The sequence below is a fragment of the Apus apus genome, chromosome 5 (genome assembly GCF_020740795.1).
Source record: "Apus apus isolate bApuApu2 chromosome 5, bApuApu2.pri.cur, whole genome shotgun sequence".
In the NCBI taxonomy this organism is placed as follows: Eukaryota; Metazoa; Chordata; class Aves; order Apodiformes; family Apodidae; genus Apus; species Apus apus.
This window is the reverse complement of record NC_067286.1, coordinates 63,410,818-63,428,437: the sequence shown is the minus strand read 5'-3', so window position 1 is coordinate 63,428,437 and position 17,620 is coordinate 63,410,818. Positions and strand designations below refer to the sequence as shown.

At 59.7% G+C, this 17,620-nt stretch overlaps 1 protein-coding gene across 2 annotated transcripts; it reads right to left on the bottom strand.

Moving 5' to 3' along the window:
* Positions 1-194: 194 nt before the first annotated feature.
* Positions 195-16,891, bottom strand: NID2 (nidogen 2). Of its 2 annotated transcripts, XM_051621133.1 has the most exons (22): positions 16,579-16,891; positions 15,512-15,820; positions 12,664-12,896; positions 12,001-12,392; positions 11,266-11,415; positions 10,941-11,186; positions 10,269-10,469; positions 9,915-10,133; positions 8,334-8,477; positions 7,936-8,064; positions 7,709-7,852; positions 7,493-7,612; positions 7,162-7,401; positions 6,424-6,660; positions 5,989-6,210; positions 5,698-5,867; positions 4,357-4,486; positions 3,998-4,169; positions 3,317-3,474; positions 1,935-2,058; positions 1,037-1,149; positions 195-952 (listed from the first exon to the last, which is right to left on the bottom strand). In XM_051621133.1, exons 1-22 carry the CDS (start codon positions 16,780-16,782, stop codon positions 942-944), a joined length of 4,068 nt encoding a protein of 1,355 aa, XP_051477093.1. In that variant the 5' UTR covers positions 16,783-16,891; the 3' UTR covers positions 195-941. The 2 variants fall into 2 exon arrangements, with proteins under 2 accessions (XP_051477093.1, XP_051477094.1); XM_051621134.1 differs by lacking the exon at positions 6,424-6,660.
* Positions 16,892-17,620: the final 729 nt, after the last annotated feature.

Sequence of the window (17,620 nt, the reverse complement as noted above, 5' to 3'; positions counted from 1 at the left end):
GATTAGCTCTGAGTTGGCAAATTTAGACTTCTTCATTGTGTTTGGCTTTGTGTTGAGTGGGGAGTGGTACCCAAAGGCCCTGCAGATTCCTCTTTTGCTGAGGTCCTGCCATATGAACAGCTCGTTCCTGGCTTGCTTGCTGCTTCTCCCCAGCCTGCCCTACAACTGAAATATTTCAAAACTCGATCCAAAGGGAAACTTAAACCAACCAGTTTATTCAATTATTGAAGTAACCTAGAAAAAAGTGAAGCGTTACAACGTAAATGGTATTTCTGAACATGTATTGGTCTACACTGGGTAGGTCTAGGAAGGCACTTAGGAGAACCAACAAGCATCAACAGATCAATTCTAGCATATTCTTCTAATATAAATACTAAAAGACATGCATTGAGGCAGTGGTGAAAATACAGACTTGTCCTCTGGACAAATTTCCATGCCTTTGCCATATCCCATAACTGTTCTGCACACTTCTGGGCACACAGAGTCTCTGCCTTCAGGGCTGTGGATTACCCAGACCCAGCAAGGTACTGCAGCCAGAGTTCCCCATAGCACTTGGTTTTGGATTTAAGGACCCGTTGGTCAGATTGTCAAAACTTATTAAAAAAAAAATGAATCCATTCTTCTTCCAATAAAATCAAACATTTGAAAAAGAAAGCTACATTTTAAATTTGCTTGTATAAGCAAGAGTTAGAGCAATGGTCTGAGATTCACAGGACCATTTTTTTGGTAAGATATCCATGTTTTTCACTTAAAAAAAATACAGTAGTAAAGACTTGAGGTATAACTTCAAAAAATACTTGATCAGCTTTTGCAGGAAAGTAGATCTCTTCGTGGGCCTTGGTTTAAGGGTTTTTTCCCCCCCTTAGTTGTATGCAGTGACAGTTTCCTGGGTCTGAAGTTCTTCTGGGTGCAAAGATGATTGTTTCTCCAAAGAGCAGCTGTTACTTCTTTGCTGCAGAGAGAAATGTATCTCTTTAGAGGGTCGAGCATGCAACTGCTGCCAGACAAGGGAGAGGGGATGGGCTTTGTGCTTTACCTCCAGGGCAGTAGGGATAAACTGCAGTTATTCCATAGAGATGTGATCGCTGCTCTGGAAGATACTCATCAGTAAAGGAGCCAGTTTCTTTATTGATGGCTATCACACCATCCCTGGTGATAAAAGGGGAGATGTGCTTTACTCATCTATTAAACTTGGGTTTGTGGTTTTTTTTCCCTTCTTTACATGCATTTAAGGACTGAGGCAGCTAAAAAGATTGTTCCAAACACCTGCAGAACAAGTGGAAAGAAATTTTGCCCTGTAAAACCTCCATCCAGCTCATTCAGTGCATTTCTCTTGGGTGATGCAGAGGCACAACCAGCCCTCCAAGGACAGATTATCTCCCTGACAGTCTCTCCTCCAAGCCTGCAAAGCACTTAAGTGTTTGTTGTAATCTGCTAAGATTTAATTGAAGCTGTGAGAGCTTCCAGCTGGAGTGGGGATAGAGGTTAGTGATGCTGAGGGCCTGGGGTGGCAGGGCAGAGGGAACAACTGAGGACAGAGTCTTTTCTTTGACTTTGTCTAGTTTCAGAAACTTGTGCCAAGCTTTATTTAAAAAAAAAGAAACCCAACCACTATTTCTGTCCCTCCCAGGAAGCTGGGGCTGTTTCGAAACAACTGTCCTGTGCAGAGATTTACAAATGGGTGTTGCTGATTGAGGCCCTGCAGGAGACCCAGGAGAAGGTTCTGGTGAGGTTCCAGGATTTGGGACCAGGTGGCAGGCTGGGGACAGCCTTTTTGTTTTCCCCCTCTGGCCCTAAAAGCCCCTCCAAGCTGCTCCATGCAGGACTCAGGCAGGGAGTTGGGGAGGCTGGCTCCTGGATGGATGGGGAGCAGAGCCCTTGGAACTAGCTGAGCATTCCTGGTGGCAGGAGGGAAGCAGGTTGTCTTTCCTTACCGTCTCCAGTCCGTGTGGTAGAAGTGGTTGGCATAACTGATGATGCTGAAGGGGTAGTTGAGGTTGTTCTGGATGACCCGCCGGCCCGTGCCGTCAGGGAACGTGCACTCCAGGTGCTTTGTTCCTTTTCAAACACAAAGCACAGTTACCAGGCCATGGAATAACACCAAACGTGGGCTTTGTAGTCATTATGTTTTGAAACTGGCTTCTCCAGCCTAAGGCTGTAGAAGCAACTCATGAGCCCCCACCCCAATCCCATCACACCAACTCTTTTGGGGTAGGACAGTGGAAAGGGACAGAGAAGCCATGTACAGCTGGTTTTCCCCTCAAGGCTTTGAGTGTTGTGGGCTGATCTGTCCTTGGTGGAGTTAACTCCAGTTAGTGGCTGGTCTCCAGGGGTGTTGCCCAGGGCTCAGAGCTGGGGCCAGTTCTGTTTGGTATATTTTATCAATGACCTGAGTTAGAGGATTGAGGGCACCCCCAGCCACTGGTGACACCAGCTTGGTGACACCAAGCTGGGTGGGAGTTGATCTGCTTGAGGCAGGGAAGGCTCTGCAGAGGGACCTGCACAGGCTGGGTGGATGGGCCAAGGCCACTTGTATGAGGTTGAACAAGGCCAAGTGCTGGGTCTTGCACTTGGGTGACAACAACCCCAGGCAACACCCCAGGCTTGGGGCAGAGGGGCTGGAAAGTGCCTGGTGGAAAAGGACCTGGGGGTGTTGGGCACAGCAGCTGAATATGAGCCAGTGTGTGCCCAGGTGGCCAAGAGGCCACCAGCATCCTGGCTTGTGTCAGCACTGGGGTGGCCAGCAGGACCAGGGCAGGGATTGTCTCTCCGGGATCTGGGGGGGCACCTCAAATTCTGGGGTGAGGTCAGGGCCCCTCACCACAAGAAGGACATGGAGGGGCTGGAGCGTGTCCAGAGAAGGGCAAGGGAGCTGGGGAAGGGGCTGGAGCACAAGTGTGAGGAGGAGCAGCTGAGGGAGCTGGGGGTGTCCAGCCTGGAGACAAGGAGGTGAGGGGAGACCTGCTGGCTCTGCAGCTGCCTGGGAGGAGGTTGGAGCCAGGGGGGTCGGGCTCTGCTCCCCAGGAACAAGTGATGGGACAAGAGGAAACGGCCTCAAGTTGCACCAGGGGAGGTTCAGATTGGATCTTGGGAACAATTTCTTCCCCAAAGGGCTGTCAGGCCCTGGCCCAGGCTGCCCAGGGCAGGGGTGGAGTCCCCATCCCTGGAGGGGTTTCCAAGCCCTATAGATGTGGTGCTGAGGGACATGGGGCAGTGGTGGCCTTGGCAGGGCTGGGTTAATGGTTGGACTGGTTGATCTGAAAGACTTTTTCCAACCAAAACAATTCTGTGGTTCTGTTCTGTGATTCTAAGTTACCTGCATCTGCCCAACAGAGCAGCTTGGAGAAGGGGTCAAACGTCAGACCGTTGGGCAAGCCAATGTCCCTGTTCACCAGGACCCTCCTGTTGTCTCCGTTGACAGTGGAAGTTTCAATTTTGGGTGCTTCCCGATTCCAGTCCGTCCAGTAAAGGTTCCTTGGGAAAACATTAGCGAAACGAACAAACAAGACAGTAAGGAGCAGCAGGAGGTTATCAGCTTTCTCTTCATTACTGGTTCTTGTCAGGAGGGAGGCCTGGATTTCCCCCTAACAGTGCCTGAGAGATCTTTTTTGGATTTAAAAAAAGCTATTAAAAGTAAACTAGAATCATATAGAGTGTGTTTATGACTCAAACTGGAGATCCTAGGCTAGGGTGAGTCTTAGGAGCAGGAGATTTTGGATGGCAGCAGCACCCTGGAGGCACAGCTTGTGTTGACATTTGCCAGGTGGGTCTCAAAGCTTTGAAAAATAACGTCCACCCTGACACCAAACCAGCAGGTTTTGCCAAATCCTGAATTCTTCAACAAAGGAGGAGGTGGGGAGCAGAGCCAATCCCTCCTCCTACAGGGTGTGCAGCGTCAGAGAGCTGCTTCCCAGGGTCAGGATGAGGCCGTGGCACCACCCTGCGTGTCCTCCTCTCGCCCCGTGCATGGAAATCCCTGTGGAATGTCACTGCTCACCCTCGGACAGGGTCCACCGTGATGGCCCGGGGGTTGACCAGCTCCGTGTCGAAGAGCACCCGCCGCTGGGAACCGTCCAGCCGGGCTCTCTCGATCTTGTCCAGGCCGCTGTCAGTCCAGAAGATGGCCCGGCGCAGGTGGTCCACAGCCAGCCCCTCGGGGCTGATGAGCCCTGCCCGAGGGAGGGACAGGGTCAGTGGAGGGGGGGGGACACATGAGGCTCTTGGACCTGTGGCAGCATCCCCACCTTGGCCCACAGCCGAGGGATGTGAGCGTGGGTGGAGGAGCCCAAAACCCCAGCCCTAGAGCTGCGATGGGGACAAGGTGGTGGGCAGATGTCAGCGGAGATGGGAGCACACCTGAGCTGATGATGGTCTCTGGCTCAGCACCTGACTCCAGACTCGCCCGGCTTATGGTCCGGCCGGCCACGTCGGTCCAATAGATGGTCTTCTCCCGGCAGTCATAGTCGATCCCCACCACGATGGAGCCCTGCCAGGGTAGGGAGAAGGACACGGGGGTGAAATCCCACCTGGGCCACCGCTCAGAGCCTCAGTGAGCATCCTTATCCCACCAGCCAGAACTGGGAGCTGCCCAGGGTGCTCTGCAAGAGGCAGCAATGGGGAATGACACCCAAATCCCCTTTCCCTGGCAAAAGCCAACCCCAACAGGCTCCAGCTGCACATTCCCAGCTGAATCCTGCTGCAGAGGTTTTTAAGCCAGCTGCTGCAGGCACACACCCACGTCCAGATGGGTTTGAAACCTTTCAGCTCAAGGAGAGACTGATCCACCAGTGAAGCTGGCCCAAGGAATGACCTTCAGGCTGGGGAACTGGAATACTTGGCAAGGGCTTTCAGTTCCCAAGGGAGGAGGGAAGGTCATGGCCCAGATTTCAGCCTTCCTCTCCCTGGGTCTGGCCTGGCTGGAGATGCACGTGGCCATGCTCCAAAAGGAGCCTGAGGAACGGAAAAGTCAATTTGCAGTGAAGACTCTGCAGTGCAGAGCTGCACGCTGGTGGCCTGGGACCAACGGGCTCAGCGAGCACCCATGCTCCTTCCTTTGCAGGCTGTGACCTGCCCCTCTGCTTGGGGCCAGCTGGAGGACAAGCTGAGATCACTCCTCCTCCATCTCAGTGCCAGTGTCCCCCAAAATCAACATCAACCTTCAAGAGGTGATGCCTCAAACCATCCCAGCTCAGACAAGAGTGGTCCAGGAGAGGCACTGGGCAATGGAGCTCTTGGAGAGAGTCCAGAGGAGACCACGAAGATGATCCCAGGGCTGGAGCAGCTCTGCTCTGGAGCCAGGCTGGGAGAGCTGGGGTGTTCAGCCTGGAGAAGAGAAGGCTCCAGGGAGACCTTAGAGCACCTTCCAGTGCCTGAAGGGGCTCCAGGAAAGCTGGGGAGGGGCATGGGACAAGGGCAGGGAGGGAGAGGACAAGTAATTATTTCAAACTGGAAGAGGGGGGATTTAGTTGAGACACTGGGAACAAATTCTTTGCTGTGAGGGTGGTGAGACCCTGGCCCAGGTTGCCCAGGGAAGCTGTGGCTGCCCCATCCCTGGCAGTGTTGAAGGGCAGGTTGGATGGGGCTTGGAGCAACCTGGGCTGGTGGGAGGTGTCCCTGCCCATGCAGGGGGTTGGGACTGGATGATCTTGAAGGTCCCTCCCAACCCAAACCAGTCTGGGGTGCTCTAAGATACTGTACATGGAGGGAGAGCAGGGTCTTGGCCGCCTCCTTCTGCAGCCGCGTCCCGTTGAGGGGCAGGTAGCCGATCTGCTGCCCCTGAGCGTAGAGCAGGAAGGTCCCCGAGGCTGGTGGGGACACGTCGGGGCGGGGCGAGGGCTGGACGCTGGGCGGTGCGACGCTGGGGAGACCTGGCGGATCAACGGGCAGAGAGAGATGGTTCAGGGACCATCGCCCCCCCCCGGGCTCCCCAGCTGAGCGGGGTGCTGGGTGGGGATGAGGGGGGTCAGACTGGGGGTGCTGAGCTCTTACAGGGAGGGGTGGTGCCCGGCTCGGAGCGCGTGCCCTGGATCTCCCGGCCGCTCTGGTCCACGCACCAGCAGTACCCGCTGTCCCCGTGGCACTGCAGGGGCCTGAACTCGCCCCCCGCCCCGCACTGCGGCACGTACTGGTCCCGGCGGGGGCTGCCCCCGTAGTGCTCCAGCAGGCTCTGCCGCCAGCGCTCGCACATGCTGGGGGGACGCTCGGTGGGCTCTGGCCACAGAGAAGGTGACAGTCACACACACACACACCCCGCTCGCCCCAGCCCCTGCGATGGTCCCCGCGTGCAAGGTCGGGGGGCTCAGGGCTTTGCGGGAGCCCTGGCTCCCCCCTCTCCTTGCCCAGTGCCCCTCCATGCTAATGACACCGGAGGGATGCCACAGGGCTGGGGGTGCTGTGGGGAGGGGACAACCCCGGGGTACCCACCTGGGGTCCCGCAGCGGGGCGGGGTGCTGCCCGGGGCCGTCCGGGTGCCGGCGATCTCCTGCCCCGCAGCGTCCACGCACCAGCAGTGCCCGGTGCTGCTGTGGCACTGGAGCGGCCGGTACCCGCCGTCCTCCTCACACTGGGGCACGTGTCTGTCACCCACCGGCGAGGGTCCCGGTGGCACCGCCCGCGGGTACAGCCGCTCGTGTTCACAGGGAGTCAGCTGCTGGATGGACCCTGCCAACAGCAAAACCCCCCCCCGCCCAGATCCCAGGCTCAGGGGGTGCCACGCTGCTCCCCTGGGCCCACCTGGCACCCAGGTTTGGTTCCCGCTTCACCCAGGGCTGTGGGTGCTGGGGGATGCTCTGCTGATACCCCCTTGGTCTCCTGCCATGGGCCAGGTGGGGTACCCCTCTCCAGCCCCCTCACCACCCCATGGCTGTCCCCACCATAGCAAGGTGACACACGTTCCCCAATGGCCACTGCCACTATAACCCTGTGAGCCAGGGCACCCTGAAGACCCAGGAACCCCATGAGCCACCCATGTGGGATACCACCCCATGGGATGCCATCAAGAATGCCAAAGGACCCAACCCGCCTCCCCTTTCCCACTTTGAGCCCTGGGTTCCCCTCTCCTTGCCCGGCGCCCTTCCATGCTAAGGATGCTGGAGGGACACCACAGGGCTGGGGGTGCTATGGGGTGGGGATGGCACCTCCTTGTGTCCCTGGAGAACCCACCTGGGGTCCCGCAGCGGGGCGGGGTGCTGCCCGGTGCCGTCCGGGTGCCGGCGATCTCCTGCCCTGCAGCGTCCACGCACCAGCAGTGCCCAGTGCTGCCGTGGCACTGGAGCGGCCGGTACCCGCCGTCCTCCTCACACTGGGGCACGTGTCCGTCACCCACCGGCGAGGGTCCCGGTGGCACTGCCCGTGGGTACATCTGGTCGTGCTGGCAGGGGGTCAGCCGCTGCGTCATCCCTTCTGCCACCGGGAAAGCCAAAGGAACAGCAGAGTGAGGATGGGGAAGCCATCCCGGGCAGAGCCAGCGTGGGGACAAGCCGGGTGGCCTCACCATGCGTGCACTGGAAGCCATCACCCTGGTAGCCGGGCTGGCACTGGCAGGAGAAGGAGCCTGGGCTGTTGTAGCAGGTGGCAGCCGGGTGACACGGGTTTTCAGCACACTCATCCACATCTGTGCAGGGATGGGGACGATCAGGGGGTGGGGATGGGGCTCAGCCAGGGCAGGACACCCCACTGGCACCCTGCAGTCCCTCCCGTGTCCCCATACCAGAGCAGTGGATGCCATCACCAGCATACCCGGGCAGGCACTGGCAGGCGGGAGGGCCCCCGGCACGGGGCAGGCAGCGAGCCCGGTCCCCCGGTGCGCAGGGGTGGCTCCCGTCCTCACAGGGGTTGGTCACTGGCACCAGCGCTGGAGGGACAGAGGTGTGAAGGGGTGGCTGAGGTGACCCCCGTGGGGCAGAGGGGACCCTGAACCGTGGGGCTGGCACTTACGCACACAGGACTGCCCGTCCCCCGCCGGCCGGTACCCGCTGCGGCACTCGCACCGGTAGCTGCCCGGCTCGTTCAGGCAGCTGCTGAAGGGGCCGCAGTGGCTCAGGCCCTCGGCACACTCGTCCACATCTAGAGGAATTGGGGGACACCGGGTGTCCTGGTGTGGGTGGGACACCCCTCTTTTTCGGCTGCTCCCGGCCTGCTGGGGACACCCTGCCCCAAGCTGCCCACCCCACTGCTTCCTCCATCCCAGCAATACTCCTGAAGCGCTTCCCCCGCTGCCTCCCCAGCACCCTGCCTCCGTGATTCACCCAAATCCTCAGTGCAGCTCTTGAGCATGTCCCAGCACCCCAAACGGCCGTAGCCACCCTGGTGCACCCACCACGGTCCCCACTCACCTCGGCAGCCCCGTCCATCCCTGCGGTACCCAGCTGGGCACTCACACACGTACTCCATCCCTGCACCGGGCTGGCAGCGCGCCGTCGCCTCGCAGGCGTGTGTGCCATCGTGGCACGGGTTCACCAGGGGATTCTCAGCATCATCTGAGGACAAAGGGGGGGGATGTTAGAGGGGGCAAAGGCCTGGGAGACACGCGGAGCAAGGAACAACCTTTCCCACGTGTATCTGACGTGGGTCTAGGACAACCAGCCACCGCCAACTGCCCGCCAGACACTTCTACACCTCCATCTCTCTCCACAGGGACAACTGTACGTGGACCATGAGGTGAGGCTTGTTCAGCTCCTCAGGGATCTGTGGCTCTGCCCATGGGGCTTTGATTTCTGCAAGGAAGGTGTGTAGGTACAGGGGAGTGCACGATGCACGGTCTGTAAGGCTAAAAAGTTAAGGATGAGATGAAGGTGACTCCATCAAACATGAGAAATGAAAAATTAACTCTGAGATAAAGGCAACTCAATCAAACGAATTACAAACAGATCATTTCAGGTCACCATCCTGAACATCACTTTAAAAGCTGTGTTTTGATGGCTTTTGATTTGCATTTGTTTAGCACTACTTTTAGAAAATATCTCACCTTTGACAAAGTCACCTTTATCTCACTGTTCATTTTTCATGTTACAAACTGTGTGACTCGTATGCTTGAACTCACTTGTACAAACAGTTTCCTTGCAGAAATCAGAGCCCCGTGAGCAGAGCTGCAGCTCCTCAAAGGTCTGTTCCTGGAGCTAAACAAGCCCCGTTTGCCCTGATCCAAGTACAGCAGAGAGCCAGTGGTGTAGAACTGTCTGGTGGACAGCTGGCAGCATTCAGTTGCTGGTGGCCAGTTGTCCCTTTCTCATGTGACATAGGCATGCAGCACCTGCATCTCACAAAGGGACCCGTGGCTGTGCCACCCCCACTGCAGACCCCTTTGGCAGGAGCACCTGGGCTCTAGATGCTTGGACTTGGCAGAGGAGCTGGGGAAGGGGCTGGAGCACGAATCTTACAAGGAGCAGCTGAGGGAGCTGGGGGTGTCCAGCCTGGAGACAAGGAGGCTGAGGGGAGACCTGCTGGCTCTGCAGCTGCCTGGGAGGAGGTTGGAGCCAGGGGGGTCTGGCTCTGCTCCCAAGGAACAAGTGATGGGACAAGAGGAAATGGGCTTAACTTGCACCAGGGGAGGTTTAGATTTGATCTTGGGAACAATTTCTTCCCCAAAGGGCTGTCAGGCCCTGGCCCAGGCTGCCCAGGGCAGGGGTGGAGTCCCCATCCCTGGAGGGGTTTCCAAGCCCTGTAGATGTGGTGCTGAGGGACATGGGGCAGGGGTGGCCTTGGCAGGGCTGGGGGAAGGGTTGGACTTGGTGATCTGAAAGGTGTTCTCCAACCAGAGCGATTCAGTGACGCTGTGAAAACAACCCCTCCTTTCTGGCTGCTTGTGGGCACGTGGAGCCTGCTGCAGCTTTGGGAGCAGGGCAGGAGATGGCAGCACCCCTAGGCGGGGGCTGGCACCCCGAGCTGGGCACCCCGAGGCGGGTGCTGGGGCTCACCTGGTGCTGTGCCGACACGGGCGGCCAGGGCGTAGCGCAGGACGTGCTCCTGGTGGTCGTAGAGGGCGAAGGCGCGAGGCACCACCAGCTGCTGCCGGGCGGGCAGGCGGGCGTGAGGGCAGCCAGAGAAGGTGATGTTCTGGTGCAGGCGGTAGGACAAGGTCTGGTTGGCCGTCCCAGCAACCAGGACGTACTCCCGGCGAGCAGAAGACATCACAGCTGAGAAAACCCGCCCCCGGGGTGGGGGAAAGTGGCATCAATGTCTCGGGTGTTGGAACCACGGTGGGGACAGGTTGTCTTTGGGCTGGGATGGAGGGTGAGAAACTGAACCCGGGTCTGAGCATGGGCACCTACCTGAGCTGGAGTAGTGGTAGAGGTCATTGTAGGGAGTGATGTGGACAGTGACGTTCTCCGGGAGGAATGGCACCTGGCCCTGGATGTGTGTCTTAAGGCTTAAGTAATTGTCTGGCCCCAGGCCCTCAGCTGTCTGAGTGACGTAGACGGTCTCCTCCCCAGGGTAGAAGGTCACCTCCAGGCTCTGGGTGAATTCAGCACCTGAGCAGGAAAAGGAGCAGATGGCATTTGTAGGATTTTTAAGGATTCATGCCCAAAGCATCATAGAACCACAGACTGGTTTGGGTTGACAGGGACCTTCAAGATAATAATTTTCCAACCCCCCTGCACGGGCAGGGACACCTCCCACCAGCCCAGGCTGCTCCAAGCCCCATCCAACCTGCCCTTCAACACTGCCAGGGATGGGGCAGCCACAGCTTCCCTGGGCAACCTGGGCCAGGGTCTCACCATTCTTCCCCAATCCCGTGGCACACCCAGAAGGGCTCGCAGCAGGGAGGTGGCAGCCAGCTGAACCCAGGGAAGTGATGGAGGGGCTGTCTTTGAACCCCACCACACCCTCATCCCCTGCCGCACGCCACACGTCACCTCCCATCTGAGCCTGGCCACCCCAGCAGGAGCCCGTGTCCCTTGGCAGCAACGGGGCTGGGTGGCACATCCCAGTTCCCCACTCACCCGTGATGCTGAAGCCGTTCTCGGCGCCGGGTTCCTCCAGGGCGAAGAGCCAGGCGAAGAGCCCACCAATGGGCAGGAGGGGCAGGAGGGCCCGGGCAGCGGGCTGGGGCACCCCGCTGATGGCCGTGTAGGCCCGGCCATCGCTGCCCACGATGTAGGCGTGGAGATCAACCTCCTGGAAGCTGATGGACGCCCGTCCCACCCTCAGGTTCCCGCTCACCTTCCCGTTGAGGCGATGCACGGCCCCTGGGCAAGGAGACAGGCACCCCTGGAAGCAGCCAGCCAGGAACAGGGGGTGCCTGTCCCCATTGCCCACCCCACGTACCTTCAGGCAGGCACTGGCGCCCGTTGCCATAGTAGGTGGCCCGGCAGTGGCAGCAGACACCGGTGGCATAGTCGGTGCAGAAGGCGTGTGGGGAGCAGCGCCCATGGTGCTGGGCACACGTCTCCTTGCTGGCTGCACTGTAGGTGAACACTGGGGACAAGGGGAAGAGGGCTGGGGACACGGTGACAAAAATCACCCCCTCATGGAGGTGCCCCTCCCCTGGTCCCAGAAAACACTGTGTGGAGAGGGGACAGCTGGCTGCGGCTGCTTCCCAAGAAAGCATCCTGGGATGCACGGGGGAGGTTGGGAACCTGTTGCCCGATTTCAGGCAGATCTGACAGAGGGTGAGAGATCGAGTTTCAGTGTATTTCTGGGAGACGGCCAGCTGGGAATGGGGCTTTGCTCCCTGGGAATTGTGCCATGGTGGCTTCCCAGCCAGCTTGGCGGCAGGGGGAAACAGCCGGGCCAGCCTTGGCACCACATCTCAGGGACCTGTTCCCTGAGCTTCCCATGAGCTTCCCCCGCTTGCCACGTATGGCTCTGGCAGCCCTTTGGCAGCAGGATTTGGCTGGGAAGATTGGAGCTGGAAGGGCAGCAGCTCTGCAGGAGCAATGCCAGCCCACGCTAGCTCCAGCCCTGGAAGAGATGAGCTTGCAGCGATGAGGCTTTTTTTTAGGGAGCCACCCACCACCCAATGTCCCCGTTGGTCCCCTCGGAGGGGCCACGGCCACTCACTGTCAGGATTGACATGTTCATCTTCCTCCACGCCGACGCCGTGGTGGCCGGAGCTGTAGGACAGGGGGTTGGCAGAGTAGCTCTGCCGGGCTCTGCCGTCCCCCTCGGGGGGCAGCCGGCGGCTCCGCTCCTGCCCGGGGGACACAGGCAGCCCCCTGGGGACAACGCCCAGCAGTGCTGGTCGATGGTGGGGATGGGGTGAGGTGGGCTCCAAGCTGTGCTGGGCCAGCTGCTCCGTGGATGCACGGTCGGTGGTGCCGGAGACGTGGTGTGTGGCACTTGGCAGCACATCGGGGCTTTGTCCCCCGCTGCCCCCCGGCTCCACCTGCTCCAGGGGGGCTGTGCTGCCCACGTGGAAGACCCACACGCCGGGCACCCCAGTGTTGCTCTCCCTGCAGGACAGCAGCACACATGGATATCCATCACTGCTCTGCTGGGAACCCCCCCACCCCAAAGGCAGTCACCCCAGTCCACACCCTCTCCCAGGACCCCAAATGCAGCTCCTTCCTCCCCATGCACATGGGGCTGGACCCTCCAGTGACACCCATCACCCCCAGCTCCCTTCCCTCCTTCTTGCAGCCTTTCAAAGATGCTGGGGGCTGGGAGAAGGTGACCCTGCCCCCCCTGCCCACCCCACATGCCCTCCCCCAGGGCACAACGCACCGCTCCAGCTGCCTCAGAGCCTGCTCACTGCTGGCCAGGCTGTGGAAGAGCCCGTCCCTCTTTGGGTCATCGCCGTCCCCCCAGCTGAAGCCCACCCTGGCTGGTAGCTCCAGCTGGACATTGTAGGACTCCTTGGGCCGTGTCCCCAGGAACTGGAGGCCACCCTCAGGGTAGAGGAAGATGGTGTAGGTGTCCTCATCATCGTAGGCTATGACCACTTGGAAAGTGTTGAGCTGTCGAAGGGAAAAGCAGGAGAGAGGGACATCATGAGGGGACAGGACTGCAGAGGAGGATGGAGACAAGGAGGGGAATTAGGGGACACAGCAGCCACCTGCTCACACACCACAGTGTATGAACCTTCCATCACAGACACTTAGGGGTTGGAAGGGACCTGGAAAGATCATCTAGTCCAACCCTCCTGCCAGAGCAGGATCACCTAGAGTACAGCCTACAGACATCTCCTGGGGAAGAACAGGAGCATGGTCAAACCCTGGTGCAAAGTGCAGATGCTCAGCATCCTTCACCAGAGCCCATGACACAGCCAGGCCACCCCTGCTCACCTGCACCTTGCCCGGGAGCATCCCTGCCCACATAACCTGGGTTATCACCCTGTACCCTGGTAGCCCCTCGCTCCCATCCCCCTCTCCTGCCACCAGCATTCCCCCCCCCCATCCCACCAGCACTGGAGGAAAACCCACCCCCTCCCCTCACTTCCCTCCCCCCGGAGAACAATTTTAGCTTGGTTTCCTCAGGAAAAAACATGCGTGTGGCTCTGGCTGCCCCCACACCCACAGGTCCTGCTGTGGGCACACTGCCTGCCCCGTGCCAGCCTTGGAGCCCTGCCAGGCTATGGAATGAGCACAACCCTTAATGAGCCACCAGAGAACACACACACAGACACACACCCCCCCCACCCCCCCACCCCAAAAGTGGAAAAACCAAAGCTCCAGCAAAGGAAAACTGATTAAAATCCTGGTTTCACCCCCAAAACACTGAGGGGGACACACACACACACACAACACAATGGCTCCCTCCGTGCCACCCCCCAGCCCTGCCCTGCCTATCCTTGCAGCTCCAGCCCCAGTTTTTTTTGGGAAAAAAATGGGTTTCCCAGCAGCCCCGCGGGATATAAAAGCCTTGTTGTGTGCGTGGCAACACTCGGGCATTCAGAGACCCTGTGACACAGCAGCCAAAAAGTTGAGGGGGGGGATTAACCCCCCCCCTGCCCCAAGGCTGGATTCCTCCCCCCACGCAGCCAAACCCTGGTGGCAGCTGTAAGATTGATTTTGCCTTCTGGGGGCGACACCCGGTGGGTGACACTGAGGTGCTGGCACTGAGGGACAAAGACTGCTGGGGGGTGGGGGGGGGGGTCAGTTCCCTGCTCGTGACCCGTTGGGTCCCGGCAAAAATGCTGCAAAGGGCAAATTCCAGCCCAAAGAGCAATTTTCCTCCCTCAGAAGTGGTATCAGCTCTTGCCTTGCTCTGGAAAGTGTCACTGCTGAGACTAAGGAGAGTGTCCCCGAGGAGCTGTGACTTGCCAAAACATGGAGGGGGGGGAGTGAAGGCTTGGAAGGTCAATCCCTGAGCAGCAGGAGGGCAGCGTTTTGACAAATGGCACGTTTGGTCTGAAAAAAAAAAAAACCCAACCAAACAAAAAAACAAACAACAAAAAAAAGAGGCATTTGGGGAGTTTTGTAGCAATTTTGGCTCAAAGGGAGCCCAGCCAAGCCCAGGCACTTCAGCGGGTCTTGAATGAAGCTTTCCCTGGAGCTGCTCGTCTCATTTGAAAATAACTGACCCAGCTTTGCAGAGGGGAAAAAACCAAAAACAACAAAGCATTGGGAAGAGAAGAGGAGGCCACATTTCTGGTGGCCGTGAGGTCGCTGCGAGGCCCCTGATGGCATCTCTTCAGCTGCTTCTTTTCCAAGTTGGAAATTAGAGAGGGAAAAAAAATGTGCTGTTTCCTTCCAAACCTTGGGTTCTTCCCCTCCTTGGCTTCCCTCTCAGCAACCCGCTACTGAAGGGCCCTGGAACAGGGGGGATGGACAGAGGGGATGGCTCCTGGTGGCCCATGGGGACCTGGTGGCTACTGATGGGCTTCAGGTTCAGGCCAGCCCACCACAGCAAGAGCCCATCACCCATCCCACATCTCTGGGTATTCCTCAGGGGAGTTTTCCTTGTTGTATTCCACTAGTTTCAAGAAGCCTGTCCTGCTGGCAGACTGTCACTGTCACCTCCTCAGCACATCATCAGCCTGACGTGATAGATCCAATGTTTTCAGGGAAAGGCAGGGCTGCAGGTCCATCCCCACAGGAGCCTTATCAGCTTGTGGGTGGAGAGCTCAGGTCACCTCCCCCATCCAGCAGACCACCTGTGAGCTTGTTTTCCAGCCACTGAATAAACCCATGGTGGAAACTCTGAAGCTGATTCCTCTCCAACAGCATGCGGGCAGAAGGAAGGACCAGCCCCAAGCCACCAGCAAAAGGTCAGGAGCCTGATGAGTGACCTGGGCCATGTTTTCCCCAGGCTCAGCTCTGCCCTGCAAATCCAGAACCACCAGCACTGTAAAGCTCTCCCTGAAAGGCAGGGAAAAGCCTGAGCATCTCCAACCATGGAGCTGAAGGCAACCTCTAAACCTCTTCTGCCCATCAGCAGAGCCAACAGACCCACCACCACTGCAACTCTGAGCAAAGAGTAGAAGGTCCATGTCTCCCGGTGCTCATCCAAGGCTGGATCCACCACCCAGCTGCCCAGAAAGAAGAGACTGAGCATTTGGGTGCTGCACAAGGAAGACTCATCCTCCCACCACACGTAGGACGGGTGTCCAACCTCAGCCCATTGACCTCACCTTCTTGGAGGGCTGAGCGTCCTGTGAGAGCTCCTGGTAGGCACCCACATCCTGCCAAGTGGTGATGAAGGCATTGGTGGGCACGAAGAAGCTGGCAGAGCTGGGGAAGCCAGCCTGGATGTAGCTTGCAGCCTGGTCCAGCACATCTGGAGAGTCATCTTGCCGGTAGTAGATGTTCCCTCTGCCCCCGGAGGTGTCGAGGTCGGCCAGGAAGGGAGCGATGACAGGGAAGTCTGTGGGGAAATCGTCATCCACGTACTGGGTCTCCCTGGGGAAATCCTGGGTGGAGATGACCCCGTTGGTCCCCACCTGCAGGGAGAGTGGAGGAGGGGACTCAGGAGGTGACTCCACCACCAGTCCAGTCCTCCCCCTCCCCAGTGGAGCAGGACACAGGGCTGAGAGCCCTGAGGCTGCCTGGCCCCCATCCTGCTAAGGAGAAAACAAAGACCTCGGGCTTCTCCGTCCCCCAGAGAGCTGCAGCTCCAGGGCCATCCCAGCTGCAGCCGCTGCTGGTGGGGGAACAGCTGTGGAGGAGAAAGGGCTCTTGTTCCTCCAGAGCGGGAGACACCGGGCAGGGGACAGCGGGGTGGGGGGGGAAACGGGATGGAGAAAAGGGATGGATGCAGGAAAGCCATGTGGAGCTCAGGCACTCGTGGAGGAGAAAGAGTGGGGAGAAGGAGTGAGGGGAGGTGGGTGCCCAGGGGGTACGGCTGGGAAGAAAGGGGGTGAGCAGGAGGAGGGATGGAAAGATAGAGCGGGGGGGAAGAGAAGGAGAGAGGGATGGAGGAGGGTAGGAAGGTGGAAAGACAAGGAGAGATTGAAGGAGGGAGGGATGGGAAGGTGGAGGGGGGAAAGACAAAAAGGGGGAGGGATGGTAGGATAGAAGGATGGAGAGGAGGAGGGTGGTAAGATGGAGAGACAGCGAGGGATGGAAGGAGGGAGGGACAGAAGGGCGGCGGGACGGAAAGGAGGGAAGGACGGTAAGATGGAGGGGCAGAGGGGGGCGATGGAGGGGGCTGGGGAAGGAGGGGAAGGCAGAGCGGGAGCCGGGGCCGGCCGGGACTCACGTAGAGGCGGCGGGCAGCGCGGCCGTAGAGGCGCAGGGCCCGGCGGAGCGGCAGCCCCGGAGAGCTCTCGTCGTCCCCGGGCCGCAGCCGGGCATCGCCGCGGGCCGGGCCGTGCGGGAACAGTCCCGGGCGGGGCAGGGCTGTCCCCACCGCCGCCAGCACCGCCGCCAGCACCGCCGCCAGCACCGCCACCGCCACCCGCATCCCGCCGCCGGCCAACCCGACCCGACCCTCGACGGCGCCGACCGACCGACCGCACCCGACGGGGCGAACCGGAGCGGAGCCGGCGGGACGGCCCCGACCCGGCGGAGGGAACCGGAGCCGGCGGGGCGGGACGGGGCGCGCCGCTGCCGGGGGCGGGTCTAGGCTCCGACCGCATCGCCATTGGATCCCCCGGCCCGGGCTCTGACCAATCGGGGCTTACCCCAAAATCCGCCCCGGGCTGCAAATCCCCCCCACCCTCCGTTTCCTGCCCCCCTGGGGTTGGGTACCACGGGGCATCCCGGGGAGGGGGAGCCCCGCTGCTCCCCGGGGCCGCGCATCCAACCTCCCCCCTATCCTCCTCTCTAACCCCCCTGGCCCCCATCAGTGGGATTTTATCCCCAAATAAACCCCGAACTGCAAATCCCCCCCCCCCCTCTCCCTGTTCTACCCCCGCCTCTGGCCTGGCTACCCCGGAGCATCCCAGGATGTAGAGCCGGGATCCCCGCTCCGTGCCCCGCCGCTCCAGGGGGCTCCGCATCCCTGCCCGCCCCCGCTGTAACGCCCCAGGCCGCCATCGGTGGGGGGCTTATCCCAAAATCCGCCGCAAAGCACCCCGCTCCATGACCCCCACCTCGGGGCGGGGTACCCACGGGGCATCCCGGGAGGGGAAAGCGGGGATCCCCCCTCCATGCCCCGCCGCTCCCGGGGCCCCAGATTCATCCATCCCTCCCCTCTCCCTCTCTGTACCGCCCCCGGAGCCGGGCCCGCAGCCAGCCGGGGTCGGGGCCGGGGCCGGGGCGTGGGCGAGAGGCCTTGGCCGCTCCCTGCTCCCTTCCCT